Genomic DNA, 27,894 nt, shown 5'->3' with positions numbered 1-27,894 from the left:
TTCTGAGCAGCTTGACGGGAATTAAGAGTTCACACACGGACAGCAAAGGCAGACTTGATTAAAGCCCAGAGGAAGTCAGCACCGTTCCTTTCACATGTGCTAGGTTGCTTCAACCCCAAATCTAGCAGATGGCTAGGTAGTTCCCACTAAAAACTAAAATACTAAACCTGCAGCAACACATTTAGCAATCCACCACAGGCAACGCTAGAACATCCATGGCTGCGCACTTTGAACTGCCGTTCTAACCATGAACCAACCGATTCTCCTCATGCCTCAAACTCAGGTGTGTGAAACACCTCAGGCAGCAAAGGCCCCGTTACCCACAGAGCTGTGGATCTACGTTCTCCAGTCTGCCCAAGCATGTGGGTAATACTGGGGGGATGACACCTCCCAAAGAAAAGGTCACATCTTGAAATATATCATTCAGTCCATGTTCCAAAATTGAGACCTCTCACCAAGTAAGGAATTATTTCTTTCATACTTGCAAAGCTTTAGAAAACACAGAAAAATTGTTTCAATACCAAGAGTTCACAGCAGTCAGCATTATAATGAGTTCCTAACCCATGTGTGTTGTTTCACAGGAAAGTCACGGATGACATGGAAAATAAAAGCTTAAAGTGTTTAGAGATCAGGTTAAGTAAAGGCCAAGAAAATAACAACAAAAAAAATAATCAAAAGTTCATGGAGTCATAACTTCATAATAATATAATAAAAGAGTGTATTAAAATTATTTGCCCCATCTTTATGTAGAGATCATACATATTTAAAATACTATTTCCCAGGTAAACATGTAATAAAAATGTTATTCACATAGCAATTAAGATATCCTGCATTACAAGATTCTTTTAGAAAGCTTCTTTCTCATTACACTGTGTTCAAGTATATCAGTCAGGTGAATGAGTCAGTAGTATAAAAAGCTTCTTTTACGTTTTCTGCTGCAGCATCTTCCCCACCCAGTTTCTCCTGGGCATCCAGTTCATGTTCTGCAAGCACACAAACCCATTTACTGTATTCCTGGATTTAGAAAGGCCACTTTTTTGTAGACAAAGGGAACTGCAGGCAGCAAGGGCCCCACGTCCAGCCACTTACTGGCTCAGTCGGAATCATCATCACAACCATCACTGCCTTCCAGATCGCTGCTGTTCTGTAAAGTCAAATGAAAAATGGTTTGTCAATATTTCATTTATTTCTAGAGACCGACCCAAATCAAAGACATTGATTTTAAACTTCTCCAAAAGTGTAAGAAAATGGGGCTAGATCCCAACTTCATGTCTTAGACCTATCTATTATAACAAACTTCTGTGATGGTATACCAATAATGCTTCTTGTAGCAAAAAAAACCCCTGTATGTTGGATTACACTCAGCAGAGAAGAGATTTCTTCTCATTTATATTTACAACTGTATGATTACAACCTCCAGTATGTGGGTAACTTAAAAGTGTGATAATAGCATGAAATAGTGATGTTTAAAACAACACAGGTGAGACAAGTTAACAAGTGTTTTTTTCATGCAAGACCCTCAAAAGCTACATTTGTTATATTGTCTAAAGCCAGATTTGAGAACTTTTGTCTGCTGCAAAGAATTTATGTCCAAACTCTACTAGAGATATGCAAGGGCTCATTAATACTTGTTTAAAAATTAAATCAGTCGTACAAAGTAGTATAGGGGAAACACTACAAATGTTAGCAACTTACAAGGAAAGCAAAGTCTGAGTTCTTAACTGGGAGCCACTCCTTCACAGGTGAGTCAATATGGTGTGATAAATTTGAGGGGGTTCTGTAATTTTTTGAAGTAAGTATTTTGACTGGTATGATTGGCATCAAAGGATTTTACAAAGAAAGGCTAACATAACAATATGTCTGTAGTTACTCTTTTTTCCTCACCCCTACTTGCTGAAAACATAAACCTCCAAATCCCATGAATTTAAAATTGACAATTTAATATCCTACTACAAAACACATTCTGAGACTGAGACAGTTGACTTTGTAACAGCAAGCACAGCTCATTGAAGTGCAAACAGCCTGCAGATTCTCAAAGGAGTCTGTCATATCATCCCTTATTTATCCTTCTCCACACAGCTTGTGCCAACTGTGATGCCCGGACTGTATTCGGTCAAGTTTATCTAAAGCAAGCAGACCTGCCTCCTGCTAGCAATACATCAGCGATTCGGAACCTGTCAGCAGTTAAGTCCTGTCAACATTACCATCAAGACCTCTGACTCTCTGCACCACATGGTCTCCTCAAGTCCCATTTAACCAAACTAATGTGGCATTTGTCATAACCTCCCGTCACAAATGTCCTCATACAGCACTATACCTCAGAAAAACAATTACCACAGGTACAAAAATAATCCTGAGAAATTTCTGCTATCTTGCTTGTACCATTCAACAAGGCTGTAAATTTTCTATGTCGAAACTCTTTCTCATACTCAAAACAAAAAAAAAAAGCAGAGTTGGGATTAAACCTAATGCTCTTCAGAGCAAGATCATTAGCTACACAAAATGAAAGTAATTTTAAGGACTCCATTAAGTGAAGAAAAGGTCATTATTTTCTTATGTGCTGCACTGCACAGAAGTTTTAGCCCTGCCCATGATTCGTCCTTCAAGAATTTGCCAGCCTTCTGACAAAACTGAATCACACACAGGACTGTGAGGTATTCCGCAACCGAAAAATTGTAGGCCAGCACTGCGGGTGTGGTGTGCCTAGTATGCTTAGATTTAGTGCGTGGTGGTTATTGATTTTTAAGTTCCACAGGGTCTTCTCATCTTATGGGTTTATTCCTGCTTTTGCACAGGAAGATCAATTTCACTGATTATCTGTAAGAGACAGTTAAGACCTCATTTAGCCATTCATACAGGTCTCGATTTATGGGACAATTGATTGCACTACCTTTGCACGGTTAGGATATCGCGGCTGTTGAACATGGTGTCACTGGGCAGGCATCACCTTCAATACTCGTTAGGCTGAAGGCTATGTTTTTGGTAAACAGTTGGGCCTTGTGTTTGCCGAGTTCCTTTTACAGATTTAAATCTTTCTAGTGAGCGCACCTGGGTTGGATCAACAGAGCACGTTGGAATGCTCGATCTTGTTGTAGTTAGGGCATTAGTTTGTCTGTTAATGGTGCTTGGTGGTAAGACTCCAGCAGGACTTGCTTCAAAGTCAGATCAGATTGACGAGGGACTCGTCCAATCAAGCACTATTGTATTTTAAATCACTCCAGCAGTTGTTAATTTAAATAAATACTTTGTGATTTTAACTTCAGATTCCTCATGTGGTTTCCAACCTACTTGTAGCATGCCCCAAACATCTTTTTACTCTTTTTCTTGTGAGGTTATTCTACATCTCAACCAGAAAAAAACCCCTAACTTAAACTGACATTTTCTTTCTGTTGAAAACTTATTCTATGCCTTTGTTCTATTGCAACTTCCAGCTGACAGCAGTTCCTGTTGTCAGAAATAAGGTTCCACTACTTTATTCAGTAGGAGTTGCTCTGAGGACCTATTTTGAGCTCATGGCAGGTTTACCTGAAAAAAAACCCAACGGCCCTAAAATTTCCTCAGTTCCAAATCTTACCTAGTGAACAGTGCATTACACAAAAAGAATTAGCCCAAAATCAGAGTGGTTTTGGTATTTAATACCAGATAATAAATACCAGAGCTGGTATTTAAAGGCAAATTGTCAAGCCGAAAACTAGTCTCTCAAACAGCTTCACAATAGCAAAGGCTGGTAAGGCGTCCACAGTTCCTGTTGCCAGTTTATAATTCTGCAAATTGGCCTGTGCTTTAAGGCATTCCTTCCTCCTGCCCTCAGCTGCCCCACGCAAAACCCTGCAAAAGTAACTTTGCATAGTTCATTCCACCATCATCAAGTGCTCAAAGATGGAAAAGATAACTACACATCATACTCCAGATGCCTGTCATCTTCCATGGCATATTCATGGAAAATAAAAACGTTACTAAGGGAAAAGCCACTTCAACTTGACGGCTTCCATTTGATAAAATAATGGCTTCAATCATTACCTTTGAACTTTTGTTGTCAGCTTGCATCCCAACAGCAGAAGAGTTGAAGTCATGAATGGGGAGGGTGTTTAGCCAGTTTGCCATGGATTTCTCCTCCCTTTCTGTGTTGATAATGGTAGGATAGATATACTGCTCTTTGAAAAGAGCAATCTTCTCCTCCTCCTCTGTCCACTCCAGTGGCTCATGCAGTCCATCATTTCCAAAACGCCTGTTGTATTTTTCAAAGTGTACTCTTTCCAAGACCAGCCCAAGTCCTGGGGCTTTGGGGACATCTACTTTCTCCTCTCCCCAGCTGCGCTCTATGATAGACTCGGCGGCATAACCTTTCACAATAGCTATCACCAGCCCAATCATCTTCCTTATTTGGTGCATCATGAAACTCTGACCTTTCACTTTGATCACTGCAAATTCTACATTTTCCCTCACAAACGGCTCCCCACAGTACATCTCCATTATGTACCGCTTGGCACTGGGGTCCCTGGGTCCCTTCTGAGATGTGAAGTTATGGAAGTTATGCGTTCCTTTATAGCATGCAAGCAGTTTATTGACTTTTTCAAGAGTCTCTTTGTCCAGTCGATAAACCTCTTCTTGCACATCATGGTCTTTATGGGCAAAGGCAAACGTTGGCAGCATGTAAGAGTACGTTCTGGCATCACATTTGTTCTTGGAGTTGAATCCCCCCGTCACTCTCTTCAGACCTTGTTTTAAAAGTGACATTAGGTTTTTGAATCAGTAGGTTACAACCCAATTGTGATCTCGCTCCTACCAACAAGAACATTTTTCAAATAAAATACAATCAAAAGATGTATTTATTTTATAGGACTCTAATTTCAAACTAACCAAAACATATGGATTTATATTAAAACTGCTTATGAGTAAAATTATAATGGTAAGGGAGAGACCTTGTGCAGGAGAAAGCTCTTCCTTGAAAACATTTTCTCTGCCCATTCCAGTATCCTTACCCAGAATTCTGATGTGAGAAGGAAGATGGTTATTGATCTTTTCTAAGATGTCATCTATTAGCCTGACCTTTAGCGACACAATCTGTCCAGCTGCAGACACCCCCTACAAGAACCACAGAACAAACAAACATGTAATTCTGTACCTTGGCAGCTCTGGGGTAGCACTTGCAGAACTGTAACAGCCAAAGAACAAATTTATCCCTTTTTCTCACTGGTCATTTCAGGCTGCAGCCAGGCGAAGGCAAGGCCACAGGGAGAAACCCAAGTCAGAGTACTCCTGGAAGACCTGATGGCGGTGTACAGCCATACAGCATCTCAGCAACATTCGACAGCAGAACACTGTGCTCCCTTCCATGACACCGCACTGTATTTGACTGCTATTAAGTAAACCACCAACTGAAAAGAAATTACTTATATGCAGTATCAGCCACAAACTCCAGTTCAGACATAGAACCCCACTGTGGCAGGCTTAAAAACAACAGAGATGCAGCTAAACTCTCAAGCACCGCATCAACCAGGCAGCAACAACAAGGAGCAGCAGCAGGCTGGCAGGCTGAAGCAGATGAAGGTGACAAACACAAACTTTAGGTATGAAGCACCAGCTTTACAAATACCATCTAATCAATATCCTGAGCTTTCTAAATGTTTGTTTGTACGCAAGTTTAGTAGTGGATGAAAGGAGAAGTTTCAAGCAACATTCCCTGCGAACAGTATTTGCTATTGGATCTCACTTCAGCCAACACTTTTACTAGTCAACCCAGTAGCAGCGGCGAGGGTACACCAGAGTTTATGAGCGCACAGGCCCTATCCAACGCACCTTATCCGTTCGAGCGCACCGCTGAAAAGACATCTTCTTCATATCTTCCCCGTGGTTTTCCGGGATGCAGCCTGACTGAACAAGGGCAGATACTAAGTCATCTTCAATTGTCCTGAACTGTGAAGATCCCACATTTCTCTAGAAGAGGATACACAGTAAAAATAAGAAATAGGACAAACAGTAATAATTACATAACTGAAAATGATAACTGAAAAATCTTGTTAATCAGACATTGTTGTGAAATTCTTTAAAAGCCTTCTCTTCACAGTCCTAAAACCACTGCCATTCTCTAACAAAACTAACCGTATTTTACCGGAGTGTTAATAAAATACCTACATTCCAACTTACCTTTTACCGTCGTTGCAAGCAACGGATTATTTCTAACTTCACCGTGCAATATTTCTGCAATAGAATTTTTTACCAATTCCTTCAACTGCATGGAACAGCACCAATGAAACGCTGTTCCAGTGCCTGCAAGTTAATAGCTGCTGCTCCAAACATAGCCTCTGCAAATTCTGCTTCTAGAAATTAGATTCGGTTCTTTTGCTCAGTTCACCCAAGCTGTTGTGTAACGCAGACTATGGTTTTCTCCAGTGACTTCTACACTCATCTCACAGATGAGCTGTAACAACAATGCACAACTCCGCTTTCATGCAAGGCTGCAAAGCACACACCCTTGACACACACCATTCAGTCAGGAAAGCAGCAAAGCCGATATGCTTATGGGCACATCCGTGCTAAGTGCCTCAGGCTTACTGCTGTTGAACAAATCTACTTTGTTGTACAAACATGAAAAATTCCCTTCTCTGTCTGTGTGCGATCTTATCAATTACCCCGTGGAGATTTTAAAGAACGCCTCGGGAGCGCGTGCGGAGCTTGCAGCGCGCCGAGAGGGGCAGCAGGTGGAGCAACATCCTCCTCTTGCTGCAACACTCCCTGGGGACGGGGCTGCTGCTGGGCACCGCTGGGATGCTGCTGCTACAACAAAGCAGCATCCCTTTCTTCCACACGCAAGTCTTGCAACAGTTTTCCTGTTTCTAAATTGCTACAGGCCACCCCACTAGAGCGCATCAGAAAAAGGACTTTAAAATGCCTTCAAATACAGATAACCTTTTTAAAAGTACAAGAGATGGCAACATGGAAGCTAACCTGTTTCATTCAAATACACAGCTCAGTTGTCCCGAATCTGTGCCTAGTGGGACAACTTGAGGTCTAACCTAAGAGACCCTTGGCCCGACGGCTCTGAAGCGCAGTGCTCTGAGCAGAGGCGGGACGGGTCACCAGGCGATAGCCGGGCAGCGCCGCCGGTTCTGACACAGCAGCAGTGCCCGCGCTCCCATCTCCCTCCCCTGCTGCAGCTGGTTCTGACAGGTCTCCTGCCGATGCTCTGTGCTAAAGGCTGGCTCACTGGAGCCACCAGATACCAAAGATGAGCCACCGACGTGTCATTTGCGCTGCTGCCCAGCCGCCGCATCAGGGGCCCTGCCCCACTCCCCAGGCCGCGGGTGCGCCCCTGCTCAGTCCCCGTGCCTGGTTCGGGCCGTGCTCCGCCAGCCCACACACCTGCATGCCGTGGTAGCCTTTCCCGGAATACGCCATCAACAGCACGATCTTCCTTTTGGGTGACTTTTTATTCGGGTCCTCCGCACCTTCCCTGTCCGCACCGCCCTTCAGCCGCTTGTCCCGATGCCCGTTCTCCGCCGGCCGCGCCGCCGCCTCGCTGCTGCTCCTCAGCCGCTTCGCCTGGGCGGCCGCCAAGCCCGGGGCCTGCGCCATGGAGCCAACCTGCGGGCACAGAGCAGCGGGGGGCTCAGCGCGGGACGGAGGGGACGGAGGGGACGGAGGGGACGGAGGGGACGGAGGGGACGGGGCCCTCGGCGGGTACGCACGTTGCGCAGCCGGCGCCAGGGCCCGCCGCACGCCGCGCTCCCGGCAGCGGAGAGGCCGCAGCTCACAGCCCGCAGCGCCCACCGCAGCATCGCTCCCGAGTGCCGGGCGGAGAAACCGGCGGGGAACCGGCGGGGGAACCCGCGGCCGTCACCCTTAGCCCACCACCCTCAATCCCAGCCCCAGCCCGGCCCCGGCCCCTGCCGCCGCCGCCGCCACTTACGCGGTCGCTGCGCAGCGACGCCACCACGCGGGCGCGGCGAGACACGTGCCGGCTACGGCGGCCGCGCGGGGACCAGGCGGGGCGGGGCGGGAGGGGCGGGGCAGGCCCGGGGGGCGGGGCCAGCACCCCCACAGTGCGCGAGCTGCCGTGGGCCCCTCCCGTCGGTGCTGGGGCCCGCCGCGCAGCGCTGCTGGTGGCGGTGCCCTGCGCGGGGGAGCAGCGGCCGCCCTTCCCCTTCCCTTCCCTTCCCTTCCCTTCCCCTTCCTTCCCCACCTGCCTGTCACTCCCCACCGGGGCACAGTGACCGTGCCCCTGCCAGCGCCCTCCCGCACCCAGTGGGCACCGAGAAGCTGTGGCCACAAGGCCCATGAGCCACAGCCCTGTGAGCCGCGAGCCCCGCGAGCCAGAGCCTGGTGAGCCACGAGCCCACCGAGCCACAGCCCCGCAGAACGCAGCCCTGTGCGGCAGGCCCGGCGGTGTCTCCGGGACCACTCCTGCAGCAGGGGGCCATGCTGTGACAGCCAGCTGCTTAGCGGGGGGACCCACGGCCAGGGACCGCCGGCACCCCCGGGCACCAGTCCGGGCTCGCAAAGGGCAATGTGAGCAGCTCGGTTACCCTCTGCCACGCCAAGGGAAGGAGCCTGTGTTTGACATGAGCTGCTGAGGCTCATCCTGAGAAGCACGTTACTTCATGTGTTTTCTGACAGCATTCAAACCCCTTGCCAGGTTTCAGCTCCCAAGGCAGGGGTGGTTCCGACTCTGTTGTCCCCAAAAATGCTGGGTTTGTAACAGAAACATCCCAGGGAAGTTTGTATCCCTGCAAGATGTGCTGTTCCTTGCCCAGAGAACGGCAGCCACTGTCAGTGCTACGTCAATGGTAACACACTGAAATCAACCCGGCCACCAGCGTCCGACTGGGGAGCACCAGCGCCCGCCCTGCAGGGCCCGATGCGCTCCCTGCAGCACAGCCCTCGCCATCCTGCGGGCAGGGCTGGGTGCCACTGTGCCGGGGGACAACGGCGACGTCCAGCGAAACTCTGCAAAGCCACAATGTGCAGTGAAGGAGTTAACTCCTCGTGAAATAAAATGAGCTAGAAGTGGAGTAATTCATCTTCCCATCACCTTGGCTCAACACCCACCCACCCGCTTCCACTCCCTTGACGTCACTAACTCACCGCTGATCTTTCAGAGCTGAATGGGCACGTTTTTTGCTGACGTACTTACCGAGAACTATATATAAAACACAGGAACAAAGCCAAAAGCCCTGGAAGTATTGCTTGGGTTTGTTTTCTCCTAGAATCAAACAGCAGCATCACGTCACAGTCAATATCTAGAAAGTTGTGCAATTTCCACCGGTGCTTTCAAACTGTGCAGGCCCTGTGGTTCAGCACTTTCAGAAGAGACTGTCAACCTCTGTTCTGCCCCCCCTGCCAGCGCACCCCCCTTGGCGCTGCTGCCCATGGAAGAGCCCCACGGCTCTGCTGTGTGCTTTCTCCGTGTGTGTGATGCTCAGCTGCCCGGCTCTCGCTTGGCTGCAGGCTTTCCACCTGAGCCTTGAAACTTCTTCACAGGAAGCTTCAAAAGAATCCCCCTCCCTCACCCTCAGCATCAGAAACTTGTACGCATATATTCTTTACCACAATCCCACGCCGCAGGGAACACACACACACAAGGGTCTTCCACAAAAGGCGGCTTTATGTGCTTAAAAAAACAACACAAAAAACCCCCAAAAAAACCCCAAAACCCAAAGGCCTGAGGATGCTGAGCTGCCAGACTTGAAGCAACGCCAGCACCGTCAGTGAGTTAGCACTGAGCATGGCCGGGGGGCTGCTGGGGGCCACAGGCCAGGCCCCACCATGCGTCTCAGCCCACTGAAGCGCAGCTGGCTCAGTGCTCCCTGCTGTGGGTGCTGCCACAGGGGGGGCTCCGCAGGAACAGGGCAGCAGCCCCCCAGCACCGAGCCGGCGGCAGCGGCAGCAGCCAGATCCCATGCTGTCTGGCAGGCCCATCCTCATGGAGCGAACACGTGGTGCCCAGTTCCCCACGGTGGGAAAGGCAGGGGCAGGAAACTGAAGTTATAAACAGGGCCAAGTGAGAAGAAACAATTCCAGCTGCGGTAAATTAAGATTTTGAAATAGGGTCTTACAAAACCACAACCCAGCCCTGTAACTGCACGGGGTGGTGTGGGGTCACACGGGGGCTGGTGGGCAGGACCATCCCCAGGGACCTTCACGGCCAACGGTAACACACAGTCTGGCAAGGGGAGTTTCGGGAAGTATTCAGTGGAATTTCAGTATCGGGCCCCTGAAAGTTCATGCCTCTGCTGCTGAAGTCACTGTAAGAGTGGAAGGACTGGGCTAATTTATCCAGGGCCTCTCATGTCCCAAATGCCGAGCTTATCTTCCCATCCTAGAGCATTGCGATCCAGGCAGAGCAGGGACTGCGACCACCTGCCCTGCACCACCTGAAGTCCAGACCAATGCTCCCAGCCTGCTCCTCGTGCTTTTTGCCACGCTCAGTGACTTTTTGCATAGCCATGCCACAAAAGAATGCCAAGCCACGCACCATTCTTTCAGATAACAAAATGCAATGAGTACAAACATGTCAGGAAAACATTTAATCTTAATTAAAAATACCTGAACTGTATCACTATACGCACACTTCACCTGTAGGTACCTATCTTGTACTGCAACAAGCTTCCCAAGTATTGATTAAAAAACCACTGGAGTTTAATATAATGCATAACTATTAGGTCTTGGAAAAACACCACCACGAACCTACACCCAGTGCTCACTCCACGCGGCCATCAGACACCCCTGCTCCAGCATGCCGAGTAATGAATAACTCCAACAGGCTGATCTTGCAAATACCGAAACACGGACAGAATTGAAGCATCCAACTGGATGGGAAGGTCCTGCTACCCCCTCATTTCTCACCACAGCAGCAGGAGAGCACAGCCAGGGAATAAGGACAGATGGACCAGTGACTACATCTCCCACCCAGAAACTGGCTCCAGCTTCTCCACTCAATTCAAAGGCTTCATTCGTGGCTTTAGGCGATGTCCCAACCTTCACCTCTGTGAAAAGGGGGGCAGCGGCACTTCCGCACCTGAAAGTCAGGGCTGGTGAACCAAACGCATTAAGCAACTCACTCAGACGCTGCACTAACTGGATTTATAAAGTACTGAAAACAGGCCACTAACAATTTCAAATCAATTTTATTTTCTTAAATTGGTGTTGTACAATTTAAAGCCAAAAAAAAAGGTCACACAAACACAAATAAAAAATGTTGACAAAGTATCAAGCATTACCTTATAAAGACCATCATCATACACTCTCACAAACCTGAAGATACATGTTTATTAGACTGAGGTTTCTTGAAATCTATTTAAGACGCTAGACACACACGCTGCAACAGTAACAAAGCCATGACAATAGCAGGTGGACTACACTAGCAACTTCAATGATGGTGGGGGGTTGGCTTTTGGGGTGGTTTTTGTTGGTTTTTTGCATACCTTATTGTCTACAAAGCAATAAATATTTTTCACCAAAAAAGTTGGTTTCACGCTACATGCAGTTAGATAAAAAAGAAAGTCACCAAAGTGATGGCAAAATAAATCACCTGCCTGATTTTTCTTTTTTGTTCCCCCCCCCCCCCCCATTTTTGGATTTTTTTTTTCCTGTGTTTTTTTGTAGCTTTTTTTTTTTTTTTTTAAATTCAAGCACAGTGGCTAAGTTTCAAGTATTGAGAGAAAACATATATATACACGTTTGTGTTTGTGTGTGTATCTATAGACATACACACACATACACACACATATCCTTGTATGTATATACACAAACACATACATATATATTGGTTGTAGTCTGTAAACCACGATTTTTTGGAGCAAGATATACTTGTATACATTGAATGTGGACGATTTTGAGACATTCAAGTAATTAAGTACAGCTGGAAGGTTAGTGCTGAGCTTGCCACACGCAGGGGTCCCCATGCCCGTGGCAGAGCCGTGGGTCTGGGGCTCGGCACCCTGCAGGAGGCTGCCGGCGCGTGGCTGGGGCTCGCTGGGAAGGTTCGGGGTGCGCAGCGGGTGTCGGTATTGCAGAGTCAGTCCTGGCTTAGCGCTTCCATGCTGCTGCCCGGCGCCCCGCTCCTGCCTGCAGCGTAGCCCTTAGCAGAACGGGTAGAAAGCAGCCTTTCGGAAGCAGTCTGGGTCTCCTCGGCATTTCTGTCCACAGGCTGGGGGGCTGGTTGGTTGGTTTTGTCGTTTTTTGTGTGTCTGTCTTTTTTTCCTAGGCACAAGCACAAATGGCCACAGAAGCAGCAGACTGCAAACGTATGATGTAACAGCGGCCCAATACTGAAGCATTTGTGAAAGCTATGCTTAAACTTCCTTGGCTGGGGCAACTGGGGAGTATTTTAAAAATTTCTTTATTGGCATTTGTGCTCTGTGATCAGAAATAGCCACGTTACCAAAGATGATGACACCTCCAAAGTCAACTGAGTTGCTCCTGAAACCCTTGTAAAGTATCACACTGAAAATGCCAATATTGAGAGAAAAAAAAAGCAATGAGGACTTAACCACCATGTGCAAAATATTTTGAAATCCCCAAAAACAAAGCCTGAGGTTTCAAGTTGCTTTCAAAGATACTTCTCTGCCCAGCGCTAACAAAATACTGCCATGACTGATAAATTAAGACACACACATGCGCACACAGACAGACGGAAAGGCAGCCAGCTATCCTCTCACACACATGCTCACAGCATCCGCAGCCTCACACAGAACTCTGGCCACTCGCACCCGCAGTCTCGTTTGGCTACAGTCTCCTTAAAAAGAAATGCTGAACATAAAACCGAACACTACAAGATTTCTTTATAAAAAAATGAAGCAGCAAATAAAACTTCTTAAAAAACGCATTTCCAATTGTAAGTGTGTAGGATATTAACGCCTGTTCTTGAGCTCTTAAAAAGCACGGAGCTTTATACTGACTGTCCTTAAGAGAACATTTAAATTAAAAAAAACCAAACCAAAAACAAAACCCTAAAACCCAAAACAAATCTTGGCTGCCAGACTGCAAGTCAGCTTCGCCTGGTGTGGAGGAGGAACAGCACAGACTCCGCAGTGCTTTTTGCCTCACACTCACAAGATACAGTACAGTTAAATACGTACAGTTACACACAAACCATATATATATATCAATATATATTCACCCTTAGGAATACATATCAATATACGCACACACGTAGTGCAATAAAACAACCAGGAAGCAAGGAAAGGAATAAAAAGGACAGCATTCCTAACAGTCGTGATGTTCCTGGGTTGTTGTGTGATGCAAAGTCAACTCCTCAAAGTTCCCATAGTGTGTAAAGTGCTCCTTTGATTCACAAAGCTAGTGTTCTTGGTTTCGGGGTGGGATGAGGGATCCAGGAAAGGGGTTTTCAAGCCAACAGCTGCAAGCAGGACAGCGCAGATGCTCCCTCCTGCCCGACACGTACTGGCGGGCCAAGCCGGGCAGCCGGCAGCCTTTCACACCAGTCCCGCTGAGCTGGGCACCAGGGCAGGAACGAATCATTTTGGCTTCCGACAAGCACAGCAGCGTTACAATGCCTGTCCTGCTGCTTCCCGCGCGGAGGCCCTGTCCCTGTCGCTCACCTGGCCGGAGAGGGGCAGCCCACAGGGCAGCCATGGGCGCGGACCCCCCGGGCGGCCATGCACCCTCTACCTCGCGCCGGGCCTGTGAGTGGGAGCGACTCCAGCCACGTCCAGGCACAAGGGAGTGACTCCCCGCTCTCCGCTGTTCGGGAAGCACTCCAAGGCATAAACGCGTGTGGGGAGGGACAAAGAGAGGAAGGAGGGAGCCTCAGGCTGCCAGGAAGCTTGGAGATGTCCGGCTCTCAGCTGGGTGGGGGAAGTATATGGACTGGTCTTGATTTCTGAACGACAGCCTCCAACATTAACTGAAGCCAGCAGTTTCAGCACATCCATTGCCCGCAATGGACACAGCGCTGGAATACCCTGTTCTTAAGCAAGAGGGACAGGCAGCAGTCTCATCCTTCAAAGTGCTGGAAAGAAGCAGACTTCTATCCTTCATCCCCTCCGCCAACAGGGGAAACCTTTCCACACCGGCTCTGCCCTCACCCCAGCCCTCGGGCAGGGAAGCAGGTGTGCTTGCGGCAGTCACACAGCCCCACAGAGGAATCCCAGTCTGTGGAACAACTTCCCAAAATGTCAAAATACAAAACACTGAGCAGTTCATCCTCCACGTCTCCTACTGCCAAAATCGTTTCTCACTACAGCAGTAGGCCACTGGAAACAGTGATCCGCTGGGGCAAGGTGCGTGAAGAACGACGACGCTGACATCAGGCACAGAACCCTGACAGCAGAGCCGACAGCCTGCGCTCGATGCACAGTTTACCTGGGAGGGAAAAAAAACAACAACAAAAGGAATGGACTTCTCATATTCCTGGCAATACAAAGACTACTGGAACATGCTGGAGACTGCGGGCAGGAAGGCAGAACTTCAGCACATTCAAGAGCCTCTTGAGATGACCACCAGGTACTGATTCAGGCTGACCAGCACCGCGCCGGGAAGGGACAGGTCGAAGGGGTGAATAATTGAAGATCTAACAACGAAAACTGGGAGACAGCAGCTCTGGCAGAGGTATCAAGATGTTATAAACAACCATCGTCCAGTGGGAACAATTTATTCTCTTTTAGTTACTGGAGCGGCTTTTACCAGCGGGCAAGATGACTCAAGGTCTCCAATGCCATTTGTCATGGCTTACAGCTGAGACTCAGCCCAGCCCAGCAGGGTCAGTGCCAGATTCCCACTGTCTGAGCCCAAGACCCTCTCAAAAGCCACATGTTTGGTGGAATTAATTCCTCTCAGAGGAAGACATTGCTGTATTTCTAGGTTTATCATTTTACTTTTCAGGAGTAAGTAATCATATACCTGAGATCTAAAATGAAATGCATACTCACTACAGCCTACCAGAGAACAGCTCAATCGGGAAGCTGGAACACCGGGTAAAACAGGGAATATTGGGACATCAAGACGGAAAAGGAATCTGTTAGATGCATTAACTGTATCTCTGGGCAAAAGATGTGATTTAGGTTTGGTAAGAAACAGCGCAATAGAAACTACTTAGTATTCCCTGCTCACTTAGTCCTCCAGTACCACACACTACCCACCAATCTCCCTCCGCTCTCCTTCAGTAAGCCTCACGTCAGCTGTGAAAGCTGGTGATAATTAGCTGGCTGATTGCCCCCGAGCCAGAAATCCCTTCTCTCATTACCTCTCCGAGAGCTCTGGCTACACAGATGACTAGAGCAGCCTGGCAGCGCTCTGGACACTGGCCCAAGGCAGGCAGGCGGTAGCTGCTGAGGGGGGAGGCACGTGCTGCCAGCTGTGGCCTCTCCCCACAGCTGCGGATGGCTGGCTTAGCCGGGGTGGCACAGAGCCCAGGCCAGCCGCACTGCTCCAGCAGGTGATGGCTGCCCCATGCCCCAACCCCTCTGCCCCCTCTGACAGGGTCAAGGAGGTGACTGCAGGGCACCTTCACTCCACCTGGGGCTGGCGGAGCTGGCAGCAGCAGGGAGCAACGCCCCTCTCGACAAAGGGAGAGCAGGAGAGAGGAGACAGCTGGGAGCAGCAGGCAGAGGGGCTCCATCTGTCCCGGGGACGGGAAGCCAAATGATGGCAAGTAGGCAAGAGTTCAGCTTTCACTGCTACAGCAAGCACTTGCTGGTGAGAGAAATATTTGTCTGCTGCCTTCTCGGCCTGGCCTGGGGCGGGGGCACCAGAGAGGCGAGCAGTCCTGTTTCAAAAGATGCGCTGGAAGGAGCCTTCGCTGTGCTGATCGGCCATCTCTGCCCAACAGCTGCTGCGGTTTCACGTTCCCAAGCGAACTGCGCAGTCAGAGGGATGGTGCTGGATGGAAACCAAGTCCAGGCCCCTGCTGTTGCCCAACCACTTCCTTCAGCGAGTTCTTTCACGCATCAAAAGCTCCAACAAAGCCCTGGCAATTGCTCCGCATGGAAAGATCTCAAAATATGGCTCAGAACACAGACCTAAAATTCTAACAGCCTTCCTGCTGGGAAAGCAGGAGGCCAGGCTGTGAGGAGCTGCAACAAGCTCAGAAGTCTCTGCTATGTCCACCAAGATGTAGCCAAAGGAACAAAGGATGCTGGGTACTGAAATTCCTGAGCCACGCAGCCCAAGACCCACACGTTCTAGCGGGAGGGAAAAAAACAAAAAAAGTCACCGAACACTCACATTTATTGATGTTTTCTATGTCGCCCTGTTCAGTGATGATGTTCAGGAGCCCCTCCATCAGCAGCAGAGCCTTGTGGTACCTCTGTGCGCAGTCCTCTCTGTGGTGGAACATCTCATCCAGGGCTGCAGACTGCACCTGCAGGTAACAACCCCATGCCAAGAGGTTACTCCTGGACCAGACCCAGCTTTCCCAGCACGGCCCCCTCAGCTGCATGAACACCTCCTTCACCCAGCCTCCAGAGGCTGCACACAGCATCCTGAGTCAAACCACCTGCTAAGGCTCCTAGTAGGAACCGCTAGCGCCTGGCACTTGCCCCATGCTAACCCTGCTCCCAGGCACTCTATGGTCATTACCATTTGCACAGCATAGCTGAAGATGAGCTTCTCTGCGGTGATGCTGTTGATCCGATCCATGAGTTTCTGTTTGTCCAAGAAGAACCTCTGGAGTCTCATGTTGAGGCAGTGGCAGGATGATACACTGGATTTATAAAGCTCATTCAGCTTCTTCACAACTAGAGTAAAGGAAAGAAATCCTTCAGGTGCTACTTCTAGTTCTCCCTATGCCTCCCCAGTCTCCATGCACAGGACTCCAAGTGAGTAACTTCAAGACGACAGGGTTACATTAAAGCCAAAAGACTAGCAGCGAGGTACTTGCTGCACCAACAGGGTCTTTTTCCATTTCTCTGTCACCTTCACCAGTTATAAGCCTGCACGTGGCAACACCTACACGTATACCTAGTTCACCAGGTCTATTTTGATTTCCTTCAGTTGTCACAAGGCAGAGAGCACTTTGCACCATGCAAGATGTCTCACTCGCCACCAGAAGCAACAGACGCGCCAGATACAAAGCTTCTGCTACTTGATGGGTGACGACGTGCTGTGAAGAAGTACGTGACTTGCATGGGGTAGCTGTTGGAGCCGGGTGTGGATGAGCAGCACTGACTAAGCAAGGGAATCTCTCTTGGGACTCTGCTGTCCCAGAAAGAAAAAGACACTGATGCCTGTGAAAGGCCACCTCCCTCCCTGAACCGCGGCAGCTCCTGTGGAAAGGCTGTGAGACAGACAATCAGGAACCCAATATGATTCTGAGCAATTAAATAACAATTTAAAACAGCAAGCAACACCACAGGCTTGAGTCTCCCTAGCTGCAAGGCATGATCTACTGAATACAAACTCCTGCCAACACGTGATGAGTATTAGCTGCTACATGCACCTCTGAAAATCCCCGCGCTGCATGATTTGTTCCTGGGGGATGCAAATTAACCCATACCACGAACCAGCCTCTCTCAGCTACCACGCAGAGGGGCAACCCCACATGGCAGCCAGGCCAACTAAATCTAGCTGTCCCAGGCAGAGATAAGAGAGCAGAGCCAGAGAAGAGACTGCCTCCAGGAAGAAAGGCTGCCATCTGAGAAAAGGATGCACAAGAGGCACAAAACCATAACCCTGTCATGACCAAACCGTCAGATCACCCTTGCTCAGAAGGAATTTGAGAGGGAGTGGGAACCCCAAAGCTTGTGGGTCACATCAGGAGGGCAAAATGAAAAGCTCCATGAGAAGACAGTCAAGAGAGACTATTTAAAAACCAAAACAACAAATACAGCAATACCCTCTTCCATGGAACTAAATCAGAGTTCTCAGCTGTCCCCAAATTATCAGGAAAAAGAGGATGGCTGTGGGTAGGGACCCTGCCTGGCACACACCACCCAAGGACACTCCAGGGCAGTGTCTTCTTGTGCTTCCCTGCTTTTTCCACATGCATGGGACACAAGTACCTGGAAAACCCTTCTGCCCCCGCTGTGCCCTGAAAAACCCCAAGGGAGCAGTATTTTGTGGGGAGAGAGACAAGGAAAGACAACCTTGCCCAACTCCCACATACGGAAGGACAGATTACACTACAAATCTAGAAGTTGCAATCTGCCCTGAAAAGGAATAATTTATTTGGGTCAGGCCAACTTCCCTGTTAGCCTGAACTTGGGCCAGATACGTAGCTACACCCGTGTATGTTGCTCTGTACTGTCTGCTACAATGTATGTGTGCTCACTGTATTTAGCTTTGATTTTTCACATGCCACCCCAAGGCAGGATGAGCACTTTCAAAGGCTAAGCTCTTGGGTAAGGTGGCCAGTGGGTCAAGTACTTCAGGGGCTTCAAAAAGCTCCCTCAGTAATATTACAATGGTAGTTTTGAAGTTGTTTTTTCTAATCACTGAACCACATTGAGCTTGCATCACAAGCCAGCCAGTCAGATGCAAATGCAAGGCCGTAACACCAGCAAAGGAGTGACGCTGGCATTACCAGTATTTTACTTCCTGTGTTTTTGCTTCACTTGAAAAATCATCACTGCCAAGACAGGTCTCCATTTGCCAAGTAAGCACTCCCTAGGACATGCACTGTGTAATTAAGCTGGACTGACGTCCAGTACAAACAAGCACCTGAGACAGATGTACAAGGAATCAGATAAGATACCCTCCCCTCTCACTGACCAGTGCTGAAGATTCTCACCAGGACACGAGCGAGAGCTTTGAGACACTAAGTCAATGTGAAGAAAGGAACATTCCCCTCAGTGCAAATCAAAAAGATGGGGCTGTGCAAGGGGACAGGAAGAAATGAGCCCCTGGGCATGCCGGTGGGGATTCACCCTCACTCACACCCATCCATACCCCTTGCCACACTTTTTAATACTCCCATTCCAGGTGAGCCCAGCAGCTCCTTACCTTGCTTGACGGTGGAGGAGAGGCACAGCTTGCCAGCTTTGATCTGCTCTATGGCCATCTGCAGCCCCGAGGACAGAAGCTCCGCTACTTTCAGGTACAGCACGAGCTGCTCCGCGTAGCTGCAACGAAAGTACATTGCAACGCCCTGGGATGGAAGGCGGTTTAAGCGCCCTGAAGGATGTGGCGGGGGGAGCGAGGGAGGGTTTGGGGGCTGGGCGGCTGGCCCCTGTCCATACATACCTCCACTCCCGGCTGAGAAGGCTGATCTGGTCGGCCACCACACTCTCCTGGAGCTGGTACTCTGATGCCACGGAACCGCTCATCTCGCTGGAGCTGCCTTTAAGGGCGGCAATTTCCATCACATAGTGGACAAAGGCGAGCGTGAAGCGGAGGCTGCGCAGGATGTCAGTGTGCTCTTGCTGTTGAAGGGATGCCAGGGCAGGGGTTATGGAGGAAAAGCTGGCGTGCCAGGGCGGGCTGCTCACCTAGAGCCGTGCCAGCAACCCAGCCCAGCTTACAGAAAGAACACTTGAGCCCCAACCTCCCCCCCCACCTCTGCTTTGGGCAGGGGCAGCCAGACTTGGCCCCCAGCCTGCACACTGCACCAGCTCCCTCTCTACGGGGACAGCAGCAGGCAACAGCCCCGGGCCAGGCATTTCCAGGCAGGTGGTGAGACTTGCTCCAGAATTAGAAGCCCCCTTCCCAAGGAGGATCCCAGCTCCAGCCAGGAAGGGGAGAGACCATTTGCACCAGGGGCTCAGCACTGGTTCCCACCACAGCAATGCTGGTACAAAACTGAAACGGGGCGTAGATTTCATGAGAATCACTGCCTCCCACACCACAGAAATCTGTGGAGCAAGCGTGTTCCACCCTAGAGCCCAACCCTCAGCCCCTGGCCCTTACATCCTCCCCGTTCAGTGCAGCGAGCCCCACGGGAGGCCCCTGAAGAGTGAGCAAGGACAAGCTTCTGTCTGGTGTCCAGCTAGTGAGGGAAGGGAAGTGAGGGAGCCTCTCACTTGAAGGTCAACATTCGTTTCAAAGTAGTTTTTCCTCTGCTGTTACAGACCAAAGGGGATTATCCCATTCTGGGAAGCTGCATTGCTTAAGTCGCTGCAAGCACTTCTGGGAAGTTGGTATTTGTGGAAGAGCTGGATGTTTGTGTGTCTGCAAAGTGAACTGCTGCCTGGATCAGATGCAACCCCACTGTTTGTACTCTCCTCTGCAGAGAAGTGGCTAACCTGCTTAATCTTCAAATAGTCAGTGGCTCAGTTCTCTCAAAGGGGGCTGGTAAGGATGTTCCTACATGAATTTATCAAAAAACCCCATGCTCAAGTTCTGCAAGCTTTTGGTTTTCACTCACTAGCTCAGACACTTGGCCGCTAAGGCAGCTCTGACTATCTCAAACACAAATCTCTCCTCCCACTATCTTGCTATCTGGACAGTCCAGTACAGTAAGGAACTGTTATCTCCACCTTCCTTTATTTTCTTTAAAAGCAGAGGAGGAACTTGGAGATTAAGTAATTGCCAAGTCATACAAGAAGTTTGTGGCAGAGCAGGAAACCACTGAGAACTTGCAGGTCTCAGCCTGGTATCTCTAACCAATGCACAATCCTTCCCCTCTGCTTATACAGTCAGCTTCTGTTAATTATGCTGACATTCGTGGCCTCATTTGGCGTTACAAAAGCCTTTCCTTCTGTAGCCATCTCTGTATGGTGTTTTTAAAGCACTGCAAAAGAAACTAAAATGTAGCCTTCTATTTGCCTTGTCTGCATGTAAAGAAACTTTTAGAAAAGATGGAAGAACCACCCGCCTCAGTGCAACAGCTTTGCTCAAGATGAACAAGGGTGCTCACACAGTAACCTTTCAATGCCCTGAAAGTATCAGCAGAAATCAGAAAATCCACCAGGTTTGCATTCTGGCCAGCTCCGCAGAGCACAAAGGGGTCTTGAAATATGGTGTAAAGGTTTTGTGACATGCAAACGATTACTGCACTCTGCAGAAATGATGATCGAACCCAAACGACTCATTACAGACATAGAAGCGGAGTGCTATTAACAAGATCAAGTTGATGCCTCCTTAGGACATTCTCTTCAGACCAGTGTCTGAAGTGGTGGCAGCTGTCAGGGCCCCATAATTCTGGGACCTTACACAGGTAGGATGCTCAGTTAAACTCACTACTATTGTGACACATCAACACTGAAAGTCCTAGCCCTGTGGCTCTGCAGGTAATTAAGCAAGCAAATGCAATTCAATGCATAATTGACAAAAACCCCAAGCTAAATAAAACCTGAAGCAGAAGAGCAAACCCACATCCTTAAAACAATGTATGCTTATCTCTGTGGTCATCTAGGAGGTTTTAGCAACACCAGCAAAATTCAGATACAAAGAGCCTTCCCCAGTCCCAGACAGCCCAAAGAGGTATCACGAGCAGAGCTGAAGCCGTGACTGAATCTGCAAATGGGCAGCCTGACCTACATTTCAAATGTATCTCAGCTACAGAAGCATTTGCTCTGCTTCAGCCCACCCCCAGCCTGCCAAGAAGGGAAGCCTGGCAGCCTTTCAGGCTGACAATCTGGTTCAGCCGTTCTGGTGCAGAACGTGGTGTCCCCCCACTCCCATTAGCAGCACAAGTGTCAGGTTTGCTTTCTTCCAGATCCTTCCAGCAGAAGCCGTATCACTGCCTGCCCCGCCGGTGCATGCAGCAGGCAGTCATTTGATACACTAAGCTACCTGCACTCTCCAGTCAGCTATCACTGATATGTTGAGCCTTTTAAAAGGGAAAAGGCCCAAAAGTTTTCTTCAGAAGCTGTTAATTCAGAATGCATTGGATAACCGCTACTTCCGACTTGCAATTTCGGCTTTAGAAATGGTGAATTTTAACCCCTGTCACGGCCTGTCTCAGGGACTGAAGCTCAAGAGTCACGCTGCCAAACATGCCCTGGGCTTTCTGAGCACTGCACCGGCCTTCTCTCTTGAAACCAGTTTGCAGCATCTTTGGAAGCAACCCCCTTGGCTGCAAACATGGAGCCACCCGACCTCTGGACTGGCTTTACATGTATTCCCCCATCCTTTGCCCCTACCAAGCCCTTGGGATGTACCCACCTCCATGAGTGTCTCCTCGGGCAGCTCTGGTGCCTCAAACGTAACAGCACCTTCCAGGTTGGCGGTGATAGGATCAGCAAAAGCATACCGGAGACTTGAGGGGCCTTCCACAGCATCCCCGCCAGCCCCCACTGCCAGGTGCCTGCCGGTGAATGAGCCTCCCGAACTGAGAGAGCTGGAAGACCCCACTGAGAAGAAAAATAGGCAAAGGAATTACTGAAGGTATTAATAGCAGGCCAGGTATTCCTCGCCCAGCAGAGGAGACAATCCTGTAGGATCCAGGATCCTGGATCTGATAGGAGCCAGCAACAGGTACTTTGGAGGAAGATGCAGGGACTCTTGATGCAGAATAACCATTCCCCAATGTAAGCTCCTTAGCAACTCAGGTAGACCAGCTTACAAGCTCAAGCAGATTTCATGCACCTTCCAGAATGTCCATCATTTATGGAGACAATTCAGAAGTACTCTTTGTTTCTTGTTTGTCCAAACCCTTTCTGAATCCTGCTATAATTTCTTGGCCTGACTCTTATTGTACCCCACCACAGCCAACTTCCCCATCATGGATCAGCATGGCTTGAACCCTGGTTCCCTACCTTTTACACTATCACTATCACTGAATAAGCACCTCTGGTAAATGAGGTTTTTATCATTGTTTTAAAACAGAAGCTGCTTACACGCAAACTGGGCGAACCGCCCACTACGTGCCCTGCACTTCTGCTTCTCCCTCTTTAGGAACAGGTGGCTGGGCAGAGAGTAAGTTGACTTCAGCTGAGTTAAGACTCTAACCTCAGGATTCAGGAGACCCTGTAAACACAGTGTCCATCAGACAGTTCCCTCACCATCATCTTTTCCCCTTCCTGACCACTGAATCCACCCTAAAAGCACACTGCACATAGAAGATGGACACTTCAAAAGGAGTTACTGTCTCAGGGTAGGGCTTCATATCCCCTGACACACTGCCACAGAGGGGTATATTCCGTCTGACAGCGGGATGAAATACCAGCTACAAAACTTTGCTAATTCTACCAAGGAGATACTCTCCACTATCACTGATGGTTTGGAGGGAGATGTTCCTCTTCTACCCACAAATTCAATTTCCTGCCCTACCCTGCCTTCAAAGGGTTCAGCAATGTAATAATGCACAACTGATCTGCAGAGAGGCACAGTCTCCTCTCCTCCCAAAGCTCTCTCCCTGCTGGCAGCTATGCTTCAGAGCTAAGTGGACCATCAAAGACTGGCAGAGTATTTCCAGATCTTTCAGAGAGAGGCAAGGACCAACAATATCACATTCTGGATATCCTGTAACTCCAAGAGGCTGTTTGCAGAAATTGTTACTGTGACTCACGAAAAGGTTCTCCTTTAATGTCTATCAAGTGACCTTACTCACGGCTTGTCCAAGCACTTGAGTGCAGAGTTTCAGCTTGCCAAGCCCCCCTTTTCACCATTCACTCTGTGCATTAACTGTAGCATAAGGAGTTAGGCACAGGCCTCATAAACAAAGCTTGTCAAGCAGCACTGCTTTGACCACCTTGACCTAATGCTCCGTATGTGTTGTAGGTTCACTATTCAGCAACCCTCTCTCCCAGGCATCCCATCTAAGAACTTGACTGTTCAGCAGATGCTTAAGCATCCAAGTATCAACCTGCTAAAATAAAAAATGGTGCTTGGATCTGCTTCCGAATTGCTATTATCCCTGCAAAAGCAATGCAGGATGTCTGAATTCTCTACCCATAACACTGCAGCAGTAGCTAGCGGCTGCAGCCAGGGTAGTAACCCCACTGTGCTACAGGCCTGTCAGACACTTTGTAAGAGTCTCTGCTCTACAGAGCTTACCCTCTAAATAGAGGAGACAAAGAAAGGATTATGGTCCCCACTTCCCAGACAATCAAGGATGTGAGTGGTTTTAGTTACGACGGAAATGCAAGCTATACCCAGGAACTAAGCCCACGCATCCCCCCCATCCCAGTCAAGCAGCTTGTTTGTGGTTACATCAAACCCTTCCCTGCAATAATTAAGAACAACAGAGCTGACTACATTCAGATCAGGAACAGCTGAGAACCCAAACAGCCAAAAATGCAAATAAAAACGTCCAAGTACTTTCTTAAAATGAACATAGACTCCGGCTAACAGACACACCATCCCAAAAGGGCCAATTACCACAGCCTCAGCTGCTGGCTGATGAGGCTGGAGCACTGGCATCATTAAAGAAGTATCTGTCAAGCAGGAGTGCACTTCCCCATCTCCTACTTAAGCAGCTCAGAACATCAGTAACACCACAACAATTGTGCATACAGAGCCATCCTGGCCCTTTCCTAGTGGTACTGGTGCACTGGAATTGTTGGGCACGGATGGTCACGCTCATCTTTTACAGCTCATCCAAAACCCATGGGAAAACCATCAGAACACGACACCATCCTTGCATTTGTTGACCTCTCAGCAACAGTGGGTCTGTGAACAGCTGCAGCGTTACTCCCAAAGCAGAGAGCAATGAAGTAGAAGAAAAGTTTGCCTGTCTCTTCCAGTACTGGAAAACCACTGTCTGGCACGAGTCCTTGTGCCAGTGCAAAGAGTTATGAGCAATAACGGGGGTTGGCAGGAGCCAGCACGAGAACCTCAAAGGCATTTAGACCAGCTGAGCTCTGCGGGCTGCTCTGAGCAGCCCTCTGCCTCCACCAGTGTTCAGCAGCAAGGAATTCAACTCATCGCTCTGCCCCCAGGCATTCCCACTGGAACAGGCAGGTAGGTATCAGCCCTTTACCTGAAAACATCCTGGTCCTCGTGGTCTGTGGGGGGGTTGTTCCACTGGGAGGGGATCCGACAGTAAAAATCACTGGGGATGGGCTGGCAGAGCCCCCAGCCCGGGCACCAGAGTGCAGGGTCCCTCCGTAAGCACCTGAGGGAGCTGGGGAGACAGTTGAAAGGTGCAGACTGGCATTACAGGAAAGTTACTCAGCGCATGGTGTGCCTCACCCAGCAGTTTGTGTTCCTGCAGACTCTCTTGGGAGATGGTGCTTACCGGCACAGGCTTGCACTCCCTTTGGAGGTGTCCCCCGCGAACACGAGCAGGCCAGGCTGGCATGGGCTACAGGTCACCAGCCTGGGCAGGGACACACATTGCTGCAGCTGTTCTCCCCGCCTCGCTTCCCAACCTGCAAGCCCAGGAAGACCCACCCTTGCCGAGTCATTCATATTCGAGCTGCCTGGCAGAAAGTCCCCACCTGCACATTATCACGTTCAGAAGGGGTCAAAAGAGGAAGCCTTGCCTACACAAATCACACCACTAGCCAGCAATTACACAGCATGCGTAGCCCGCAGACCTCCGAGCGCTCCGCAAAGGAAAGCAAACATGGTTACGCTCCTCACACATGGCAGTCACTTCCTTTGCCAAACGCCATTGGAAAAGCAGCCTCCCATTGTAGAGGGCAAGTAGGCAAGCTGCTCGCCCCAGCCCAGGACATCCTGCTAGATCTGCCCAGCATGCCCACCTACCTGCAATTTCCATTGGCTTCTCATTGTTCAGGCTGTCGTTGCTGCCAGCTTCTGAGATCTGTGCCCCAAAGGCTGCCTTCAGAAGCAGGTCAGTGAGCCTGCCTGTGCTGAGAGACCTAAAAAAAGGACATATAACATGATGCAGCCAGTCAACAGATGCAAGGTTTCAGCTAACTTCCACGCCAGGCTGTGCCACGACTGGTCCACAGCCACTTAACACTACACAGTGAACAGTCTGGGGTTGAAGTAACCACTCTTCCTCTTTTAACAGAGCATCTGAAGCACCTCCTGCCACTTGTAAGAAAGCGTACAACTACTAACTGCAGTAATGCAAGTATGACACAATGTTATTACAATACCATTTTTCTTTGGTGGAAGTATGGAAATTAGTATCAGAGGACTCCTCCAGATCACTGGAGAAAGCCGTAGCCTGCAGAGAGGCATGTAAGAAAAACCTAACACTAACACTGGAGTGACTCGATCCTGCAATGCTCGTGACAGTCAGCACGTGGCTTTCAAACAGAACTCCGCGCTGAAGGCCTGTGCCCACTGTTGGATGGACAAGGAACACCCGTAACGCCCTCTCATCCATGACAGGCACAGGCTCCACCAACAGCAAGGCGCGCATCTGTGTAATTGCAGGGAATCTGGCCTAAGGACAAAATCCTGCATCCCCCCCAACTTGATGAAACCATGGACACTATAAACAGACTGTGAAGCTGCAGACAACCTTTCACTTTATAGAATCTAGGCCATGGACTGCCCCTGTAGAGGAAGACTTAAAACATTTGTACCGTATCTGCCTGCAGTCCAAGGGTGCTAGCAGGTAACTACAGAAGGGTTACAGATGCTACCTTACACCTTCAGTGTTAGCCGGGGTCTGGAATCTGCCCCACCTGTCCTGTGTTAGGGAACAAAGCGCCACTGTGTAAAGCAGACTATAGCTCACCTGCCCTTGATCTCTTCCACAGGCCTCAATCCCAAGCCAGTTTGCTGGCAGTGGAAATGCCCCATCTCCTTCAGGTCTGGCAAGGTCTTGTTCCGTGTTGGAGCCACCATCACCCCCTGATGGGCCAAGAGAGTGAGGAGATTCTGGGAACTTGGGGTTTTGGGAAACTCAAACGGGGACACAGCCTAAGAAGAACAGAAAAAGCAGAGATCTGCCTTTAAAATGAAGGAGGAAGGCTCCTCTTGCCCCCCTGACTTATTTATCAAAAATAAATGGTATGCTTAACAGCCTGCCTGAAATAAAGAGGTAGAAATCCCACCCCACGCCGTTACTTGTCCTAAATCCCAGAAAAACTAAAACAAAAGGACAAAAAACTGCTGAAAATTTTAGCAGCTTAACATAAGCAGAGAAAAAGCTGTCAGTGTGCCAGCTTCGTATGAGACACGAGGCTGTTTTGCCTGCTCCACCATCTGCCGTCTCTGCTGGGGATTCCTACCGGACACACACCTGCGTCACAAGCTGAACGGTGTGAGCAAAGCAGCCCAGGCACCGCCAGTCACTGATGTGCTTCTGCCTCATCGGGGCAGCTCCTTTCCATCATCCGTTTAAAACCCTGGGCTCAGCTCAGATGGCAGACACTGCTGCCAACTGAGATCTGTCCACTGAGAACCAGGGCACTAACCCATTTCACACAGATCACTAAACAGCCCCCAACGAAAAGCAAACAAGTGGTGAGAAATCCAGGTCGCAGTTGCCTGATCACGCAGCACTTCATCCCCAAATAACCCAACAGGTCAGGCTGCGAGAAACCCAGAAGCAGACTCCTTCACCTACCTTGGTAGGGGAGCCCATTATAGTTGGCAAAGGGCTTCTCTGCATGAATTCGGAGAGCTTGGGTGAGGATCTGAGCTGCCGGCAGTGCTGCAAGCCATGAATCTGCAGCGGCTGGCTGACGGGGGTATGACCGAAGTGAGCAACGAGAGGATCAGAGTGCTGCTTGGTTATCTTCTGCCTGCAGGAATGCAAATCCGACAGGTTGGGAGCACTGTGGAGCCGGGAGCCCATCCCTCGAGGAGAGTGTTCGGGTGCCGAGGAACCTGGAGGGCCCAGAATGACAAAGCACATCATATGCTGGTTCTAACACAAAAAGCCAGCCTGATGCCAGGATTCACTGCTCAAACATCTACAGATCAAAGCCTTCAGTGGATGGCTAAGGATGGCACTCTGGGCAGTGCCAGCCTCATCGGGTTTTGGCTCTACAGGAGGGAGAGATACGGACAACAGGGAAATAAAGCGCAGCTTCTTCCCTTCATTGCAGCCCTTACACAGAAAGGGACCCGACTGCCAGAGCTCAGCAGCAAGGAAATTACACATCAAGCAGGCCACCTGGCAGAGGGGGCGTTGGGGATTTTCGGATGCTTTTCCTTCATTCAATTCATCGACTTCAAAGTCCC

General features: G+C 49.4%; 2 protein-coding genes across 9 annotated transcripts in view; both read right to left on the bottom strand.

Annotated features, from left to right (window-relative positions):
• Positions 1–694: 694 nt before the first annotated feature.
• PUS1 (pseudouridine synthase 1) lies at positions 695–7,969 on the bottom strand. Of its 2 annotated transcripts, none has more exons than XM_055796174.1 (6): positions 7,910–7,969; positions 7,363–7,584; positions 5,800–5,937; positions 4,983–5,085; positions 4,021–4,718; positions 695–1,144 (listed from the first exon to the last, which is right to left on the bottom strand). In XM_055796174.1, exons 2-6 carry the CDS (start codon positions 7,573–7,575, stop codon positions 1,094–1,096), a joined length of 1,203 nt encoding a protein of 400 aa, XP_055652149.1. In that variant the 5' UTR covers positions 7,576–7,584; positions 7,910–7,969; the 3' UTR covers positions 695–1,093. The 2 variants fall into 2 exon arrangements, with proteins under 2 accessions (XP_055652149.1, XP_055652148.1); XM_055796173.1 differs by lacking the exon at positions 7,910–7,969 and adding an exon at positions 7,689–7,890.
• A 3,138-nt stretch (positions 7,970–11,107) lies between these two features.
• The window catches only part of ULK1 (unc-51 like autophagy activating kinase 1), an 81,970-nt gene continuing 65,183 nt past the window's right edge, over positions 11,108–27,894 (bottom strand). For 6 of the 7 annotated variants that reach the window (XM_055795008.1, XM_055795010.1, XM_055795009.1 and 3 more), the window contains 10 exons: positions 27,275–27,537; positions 26,441–26,625; positions 25,492–25,607; positions 24,761–24,904; positions 22,003–22,190; positions 19,141–19,319; positions 18,901–19,019; positions 16,540–16,697; positions 16,186–16,321; positions 11,108–14,325 (listed from right to left, as the gene is read on the bottom strand). In XM_055795008.1, coding sequence (XP_055650983.1) covers positions 14,270–14,325; positions 16,186–16,321; positions 16,540–16,697; positions 18,901–19,019; positions 19,141–19,319; positions 22,003–22,190; positions 24,761–24,904; positions 25,492–25,607; positions 26,441–26,625; positions 27,275–27,537 — 1,544 coding nt within the window. In that variant the 3' untranslated portion in view covers positions 11,108–14,269. The remainder of the gene's footprint in view (positions 14,326–16,185; positions 16,322–16,539; positions 16,698–18,900; positions 19,020–19,140; positions 19,320–22,002; positions 22,191–24,760; positions 24,905–25,491; positions 25,608–26,440; positions 26,626–27,274; positions 27,538–27,894) is intronic. The other variant, XM_055795011.1, reaches the window with a different exon arrangement.

The sequence above is a fragment of the Falco peregrinus genome, chromosome 2, assembly GCF_023634155.1.
Source record: "Falco peregrinus isolate bFalPer1 chromosome 2, bFalPer1.pri, whole genome shotgun sequence".
Taxonomy (NCBI): Eukaryota; Metazoa; Chordata; class Aves; order Falconiformes; family Falconidae; genus Falco; species Falco peregrinus.
Note: the sequence above shows the minus strand (reverse complement) of the source record. Positions and strands in the feature narration are given on the sequence as shown.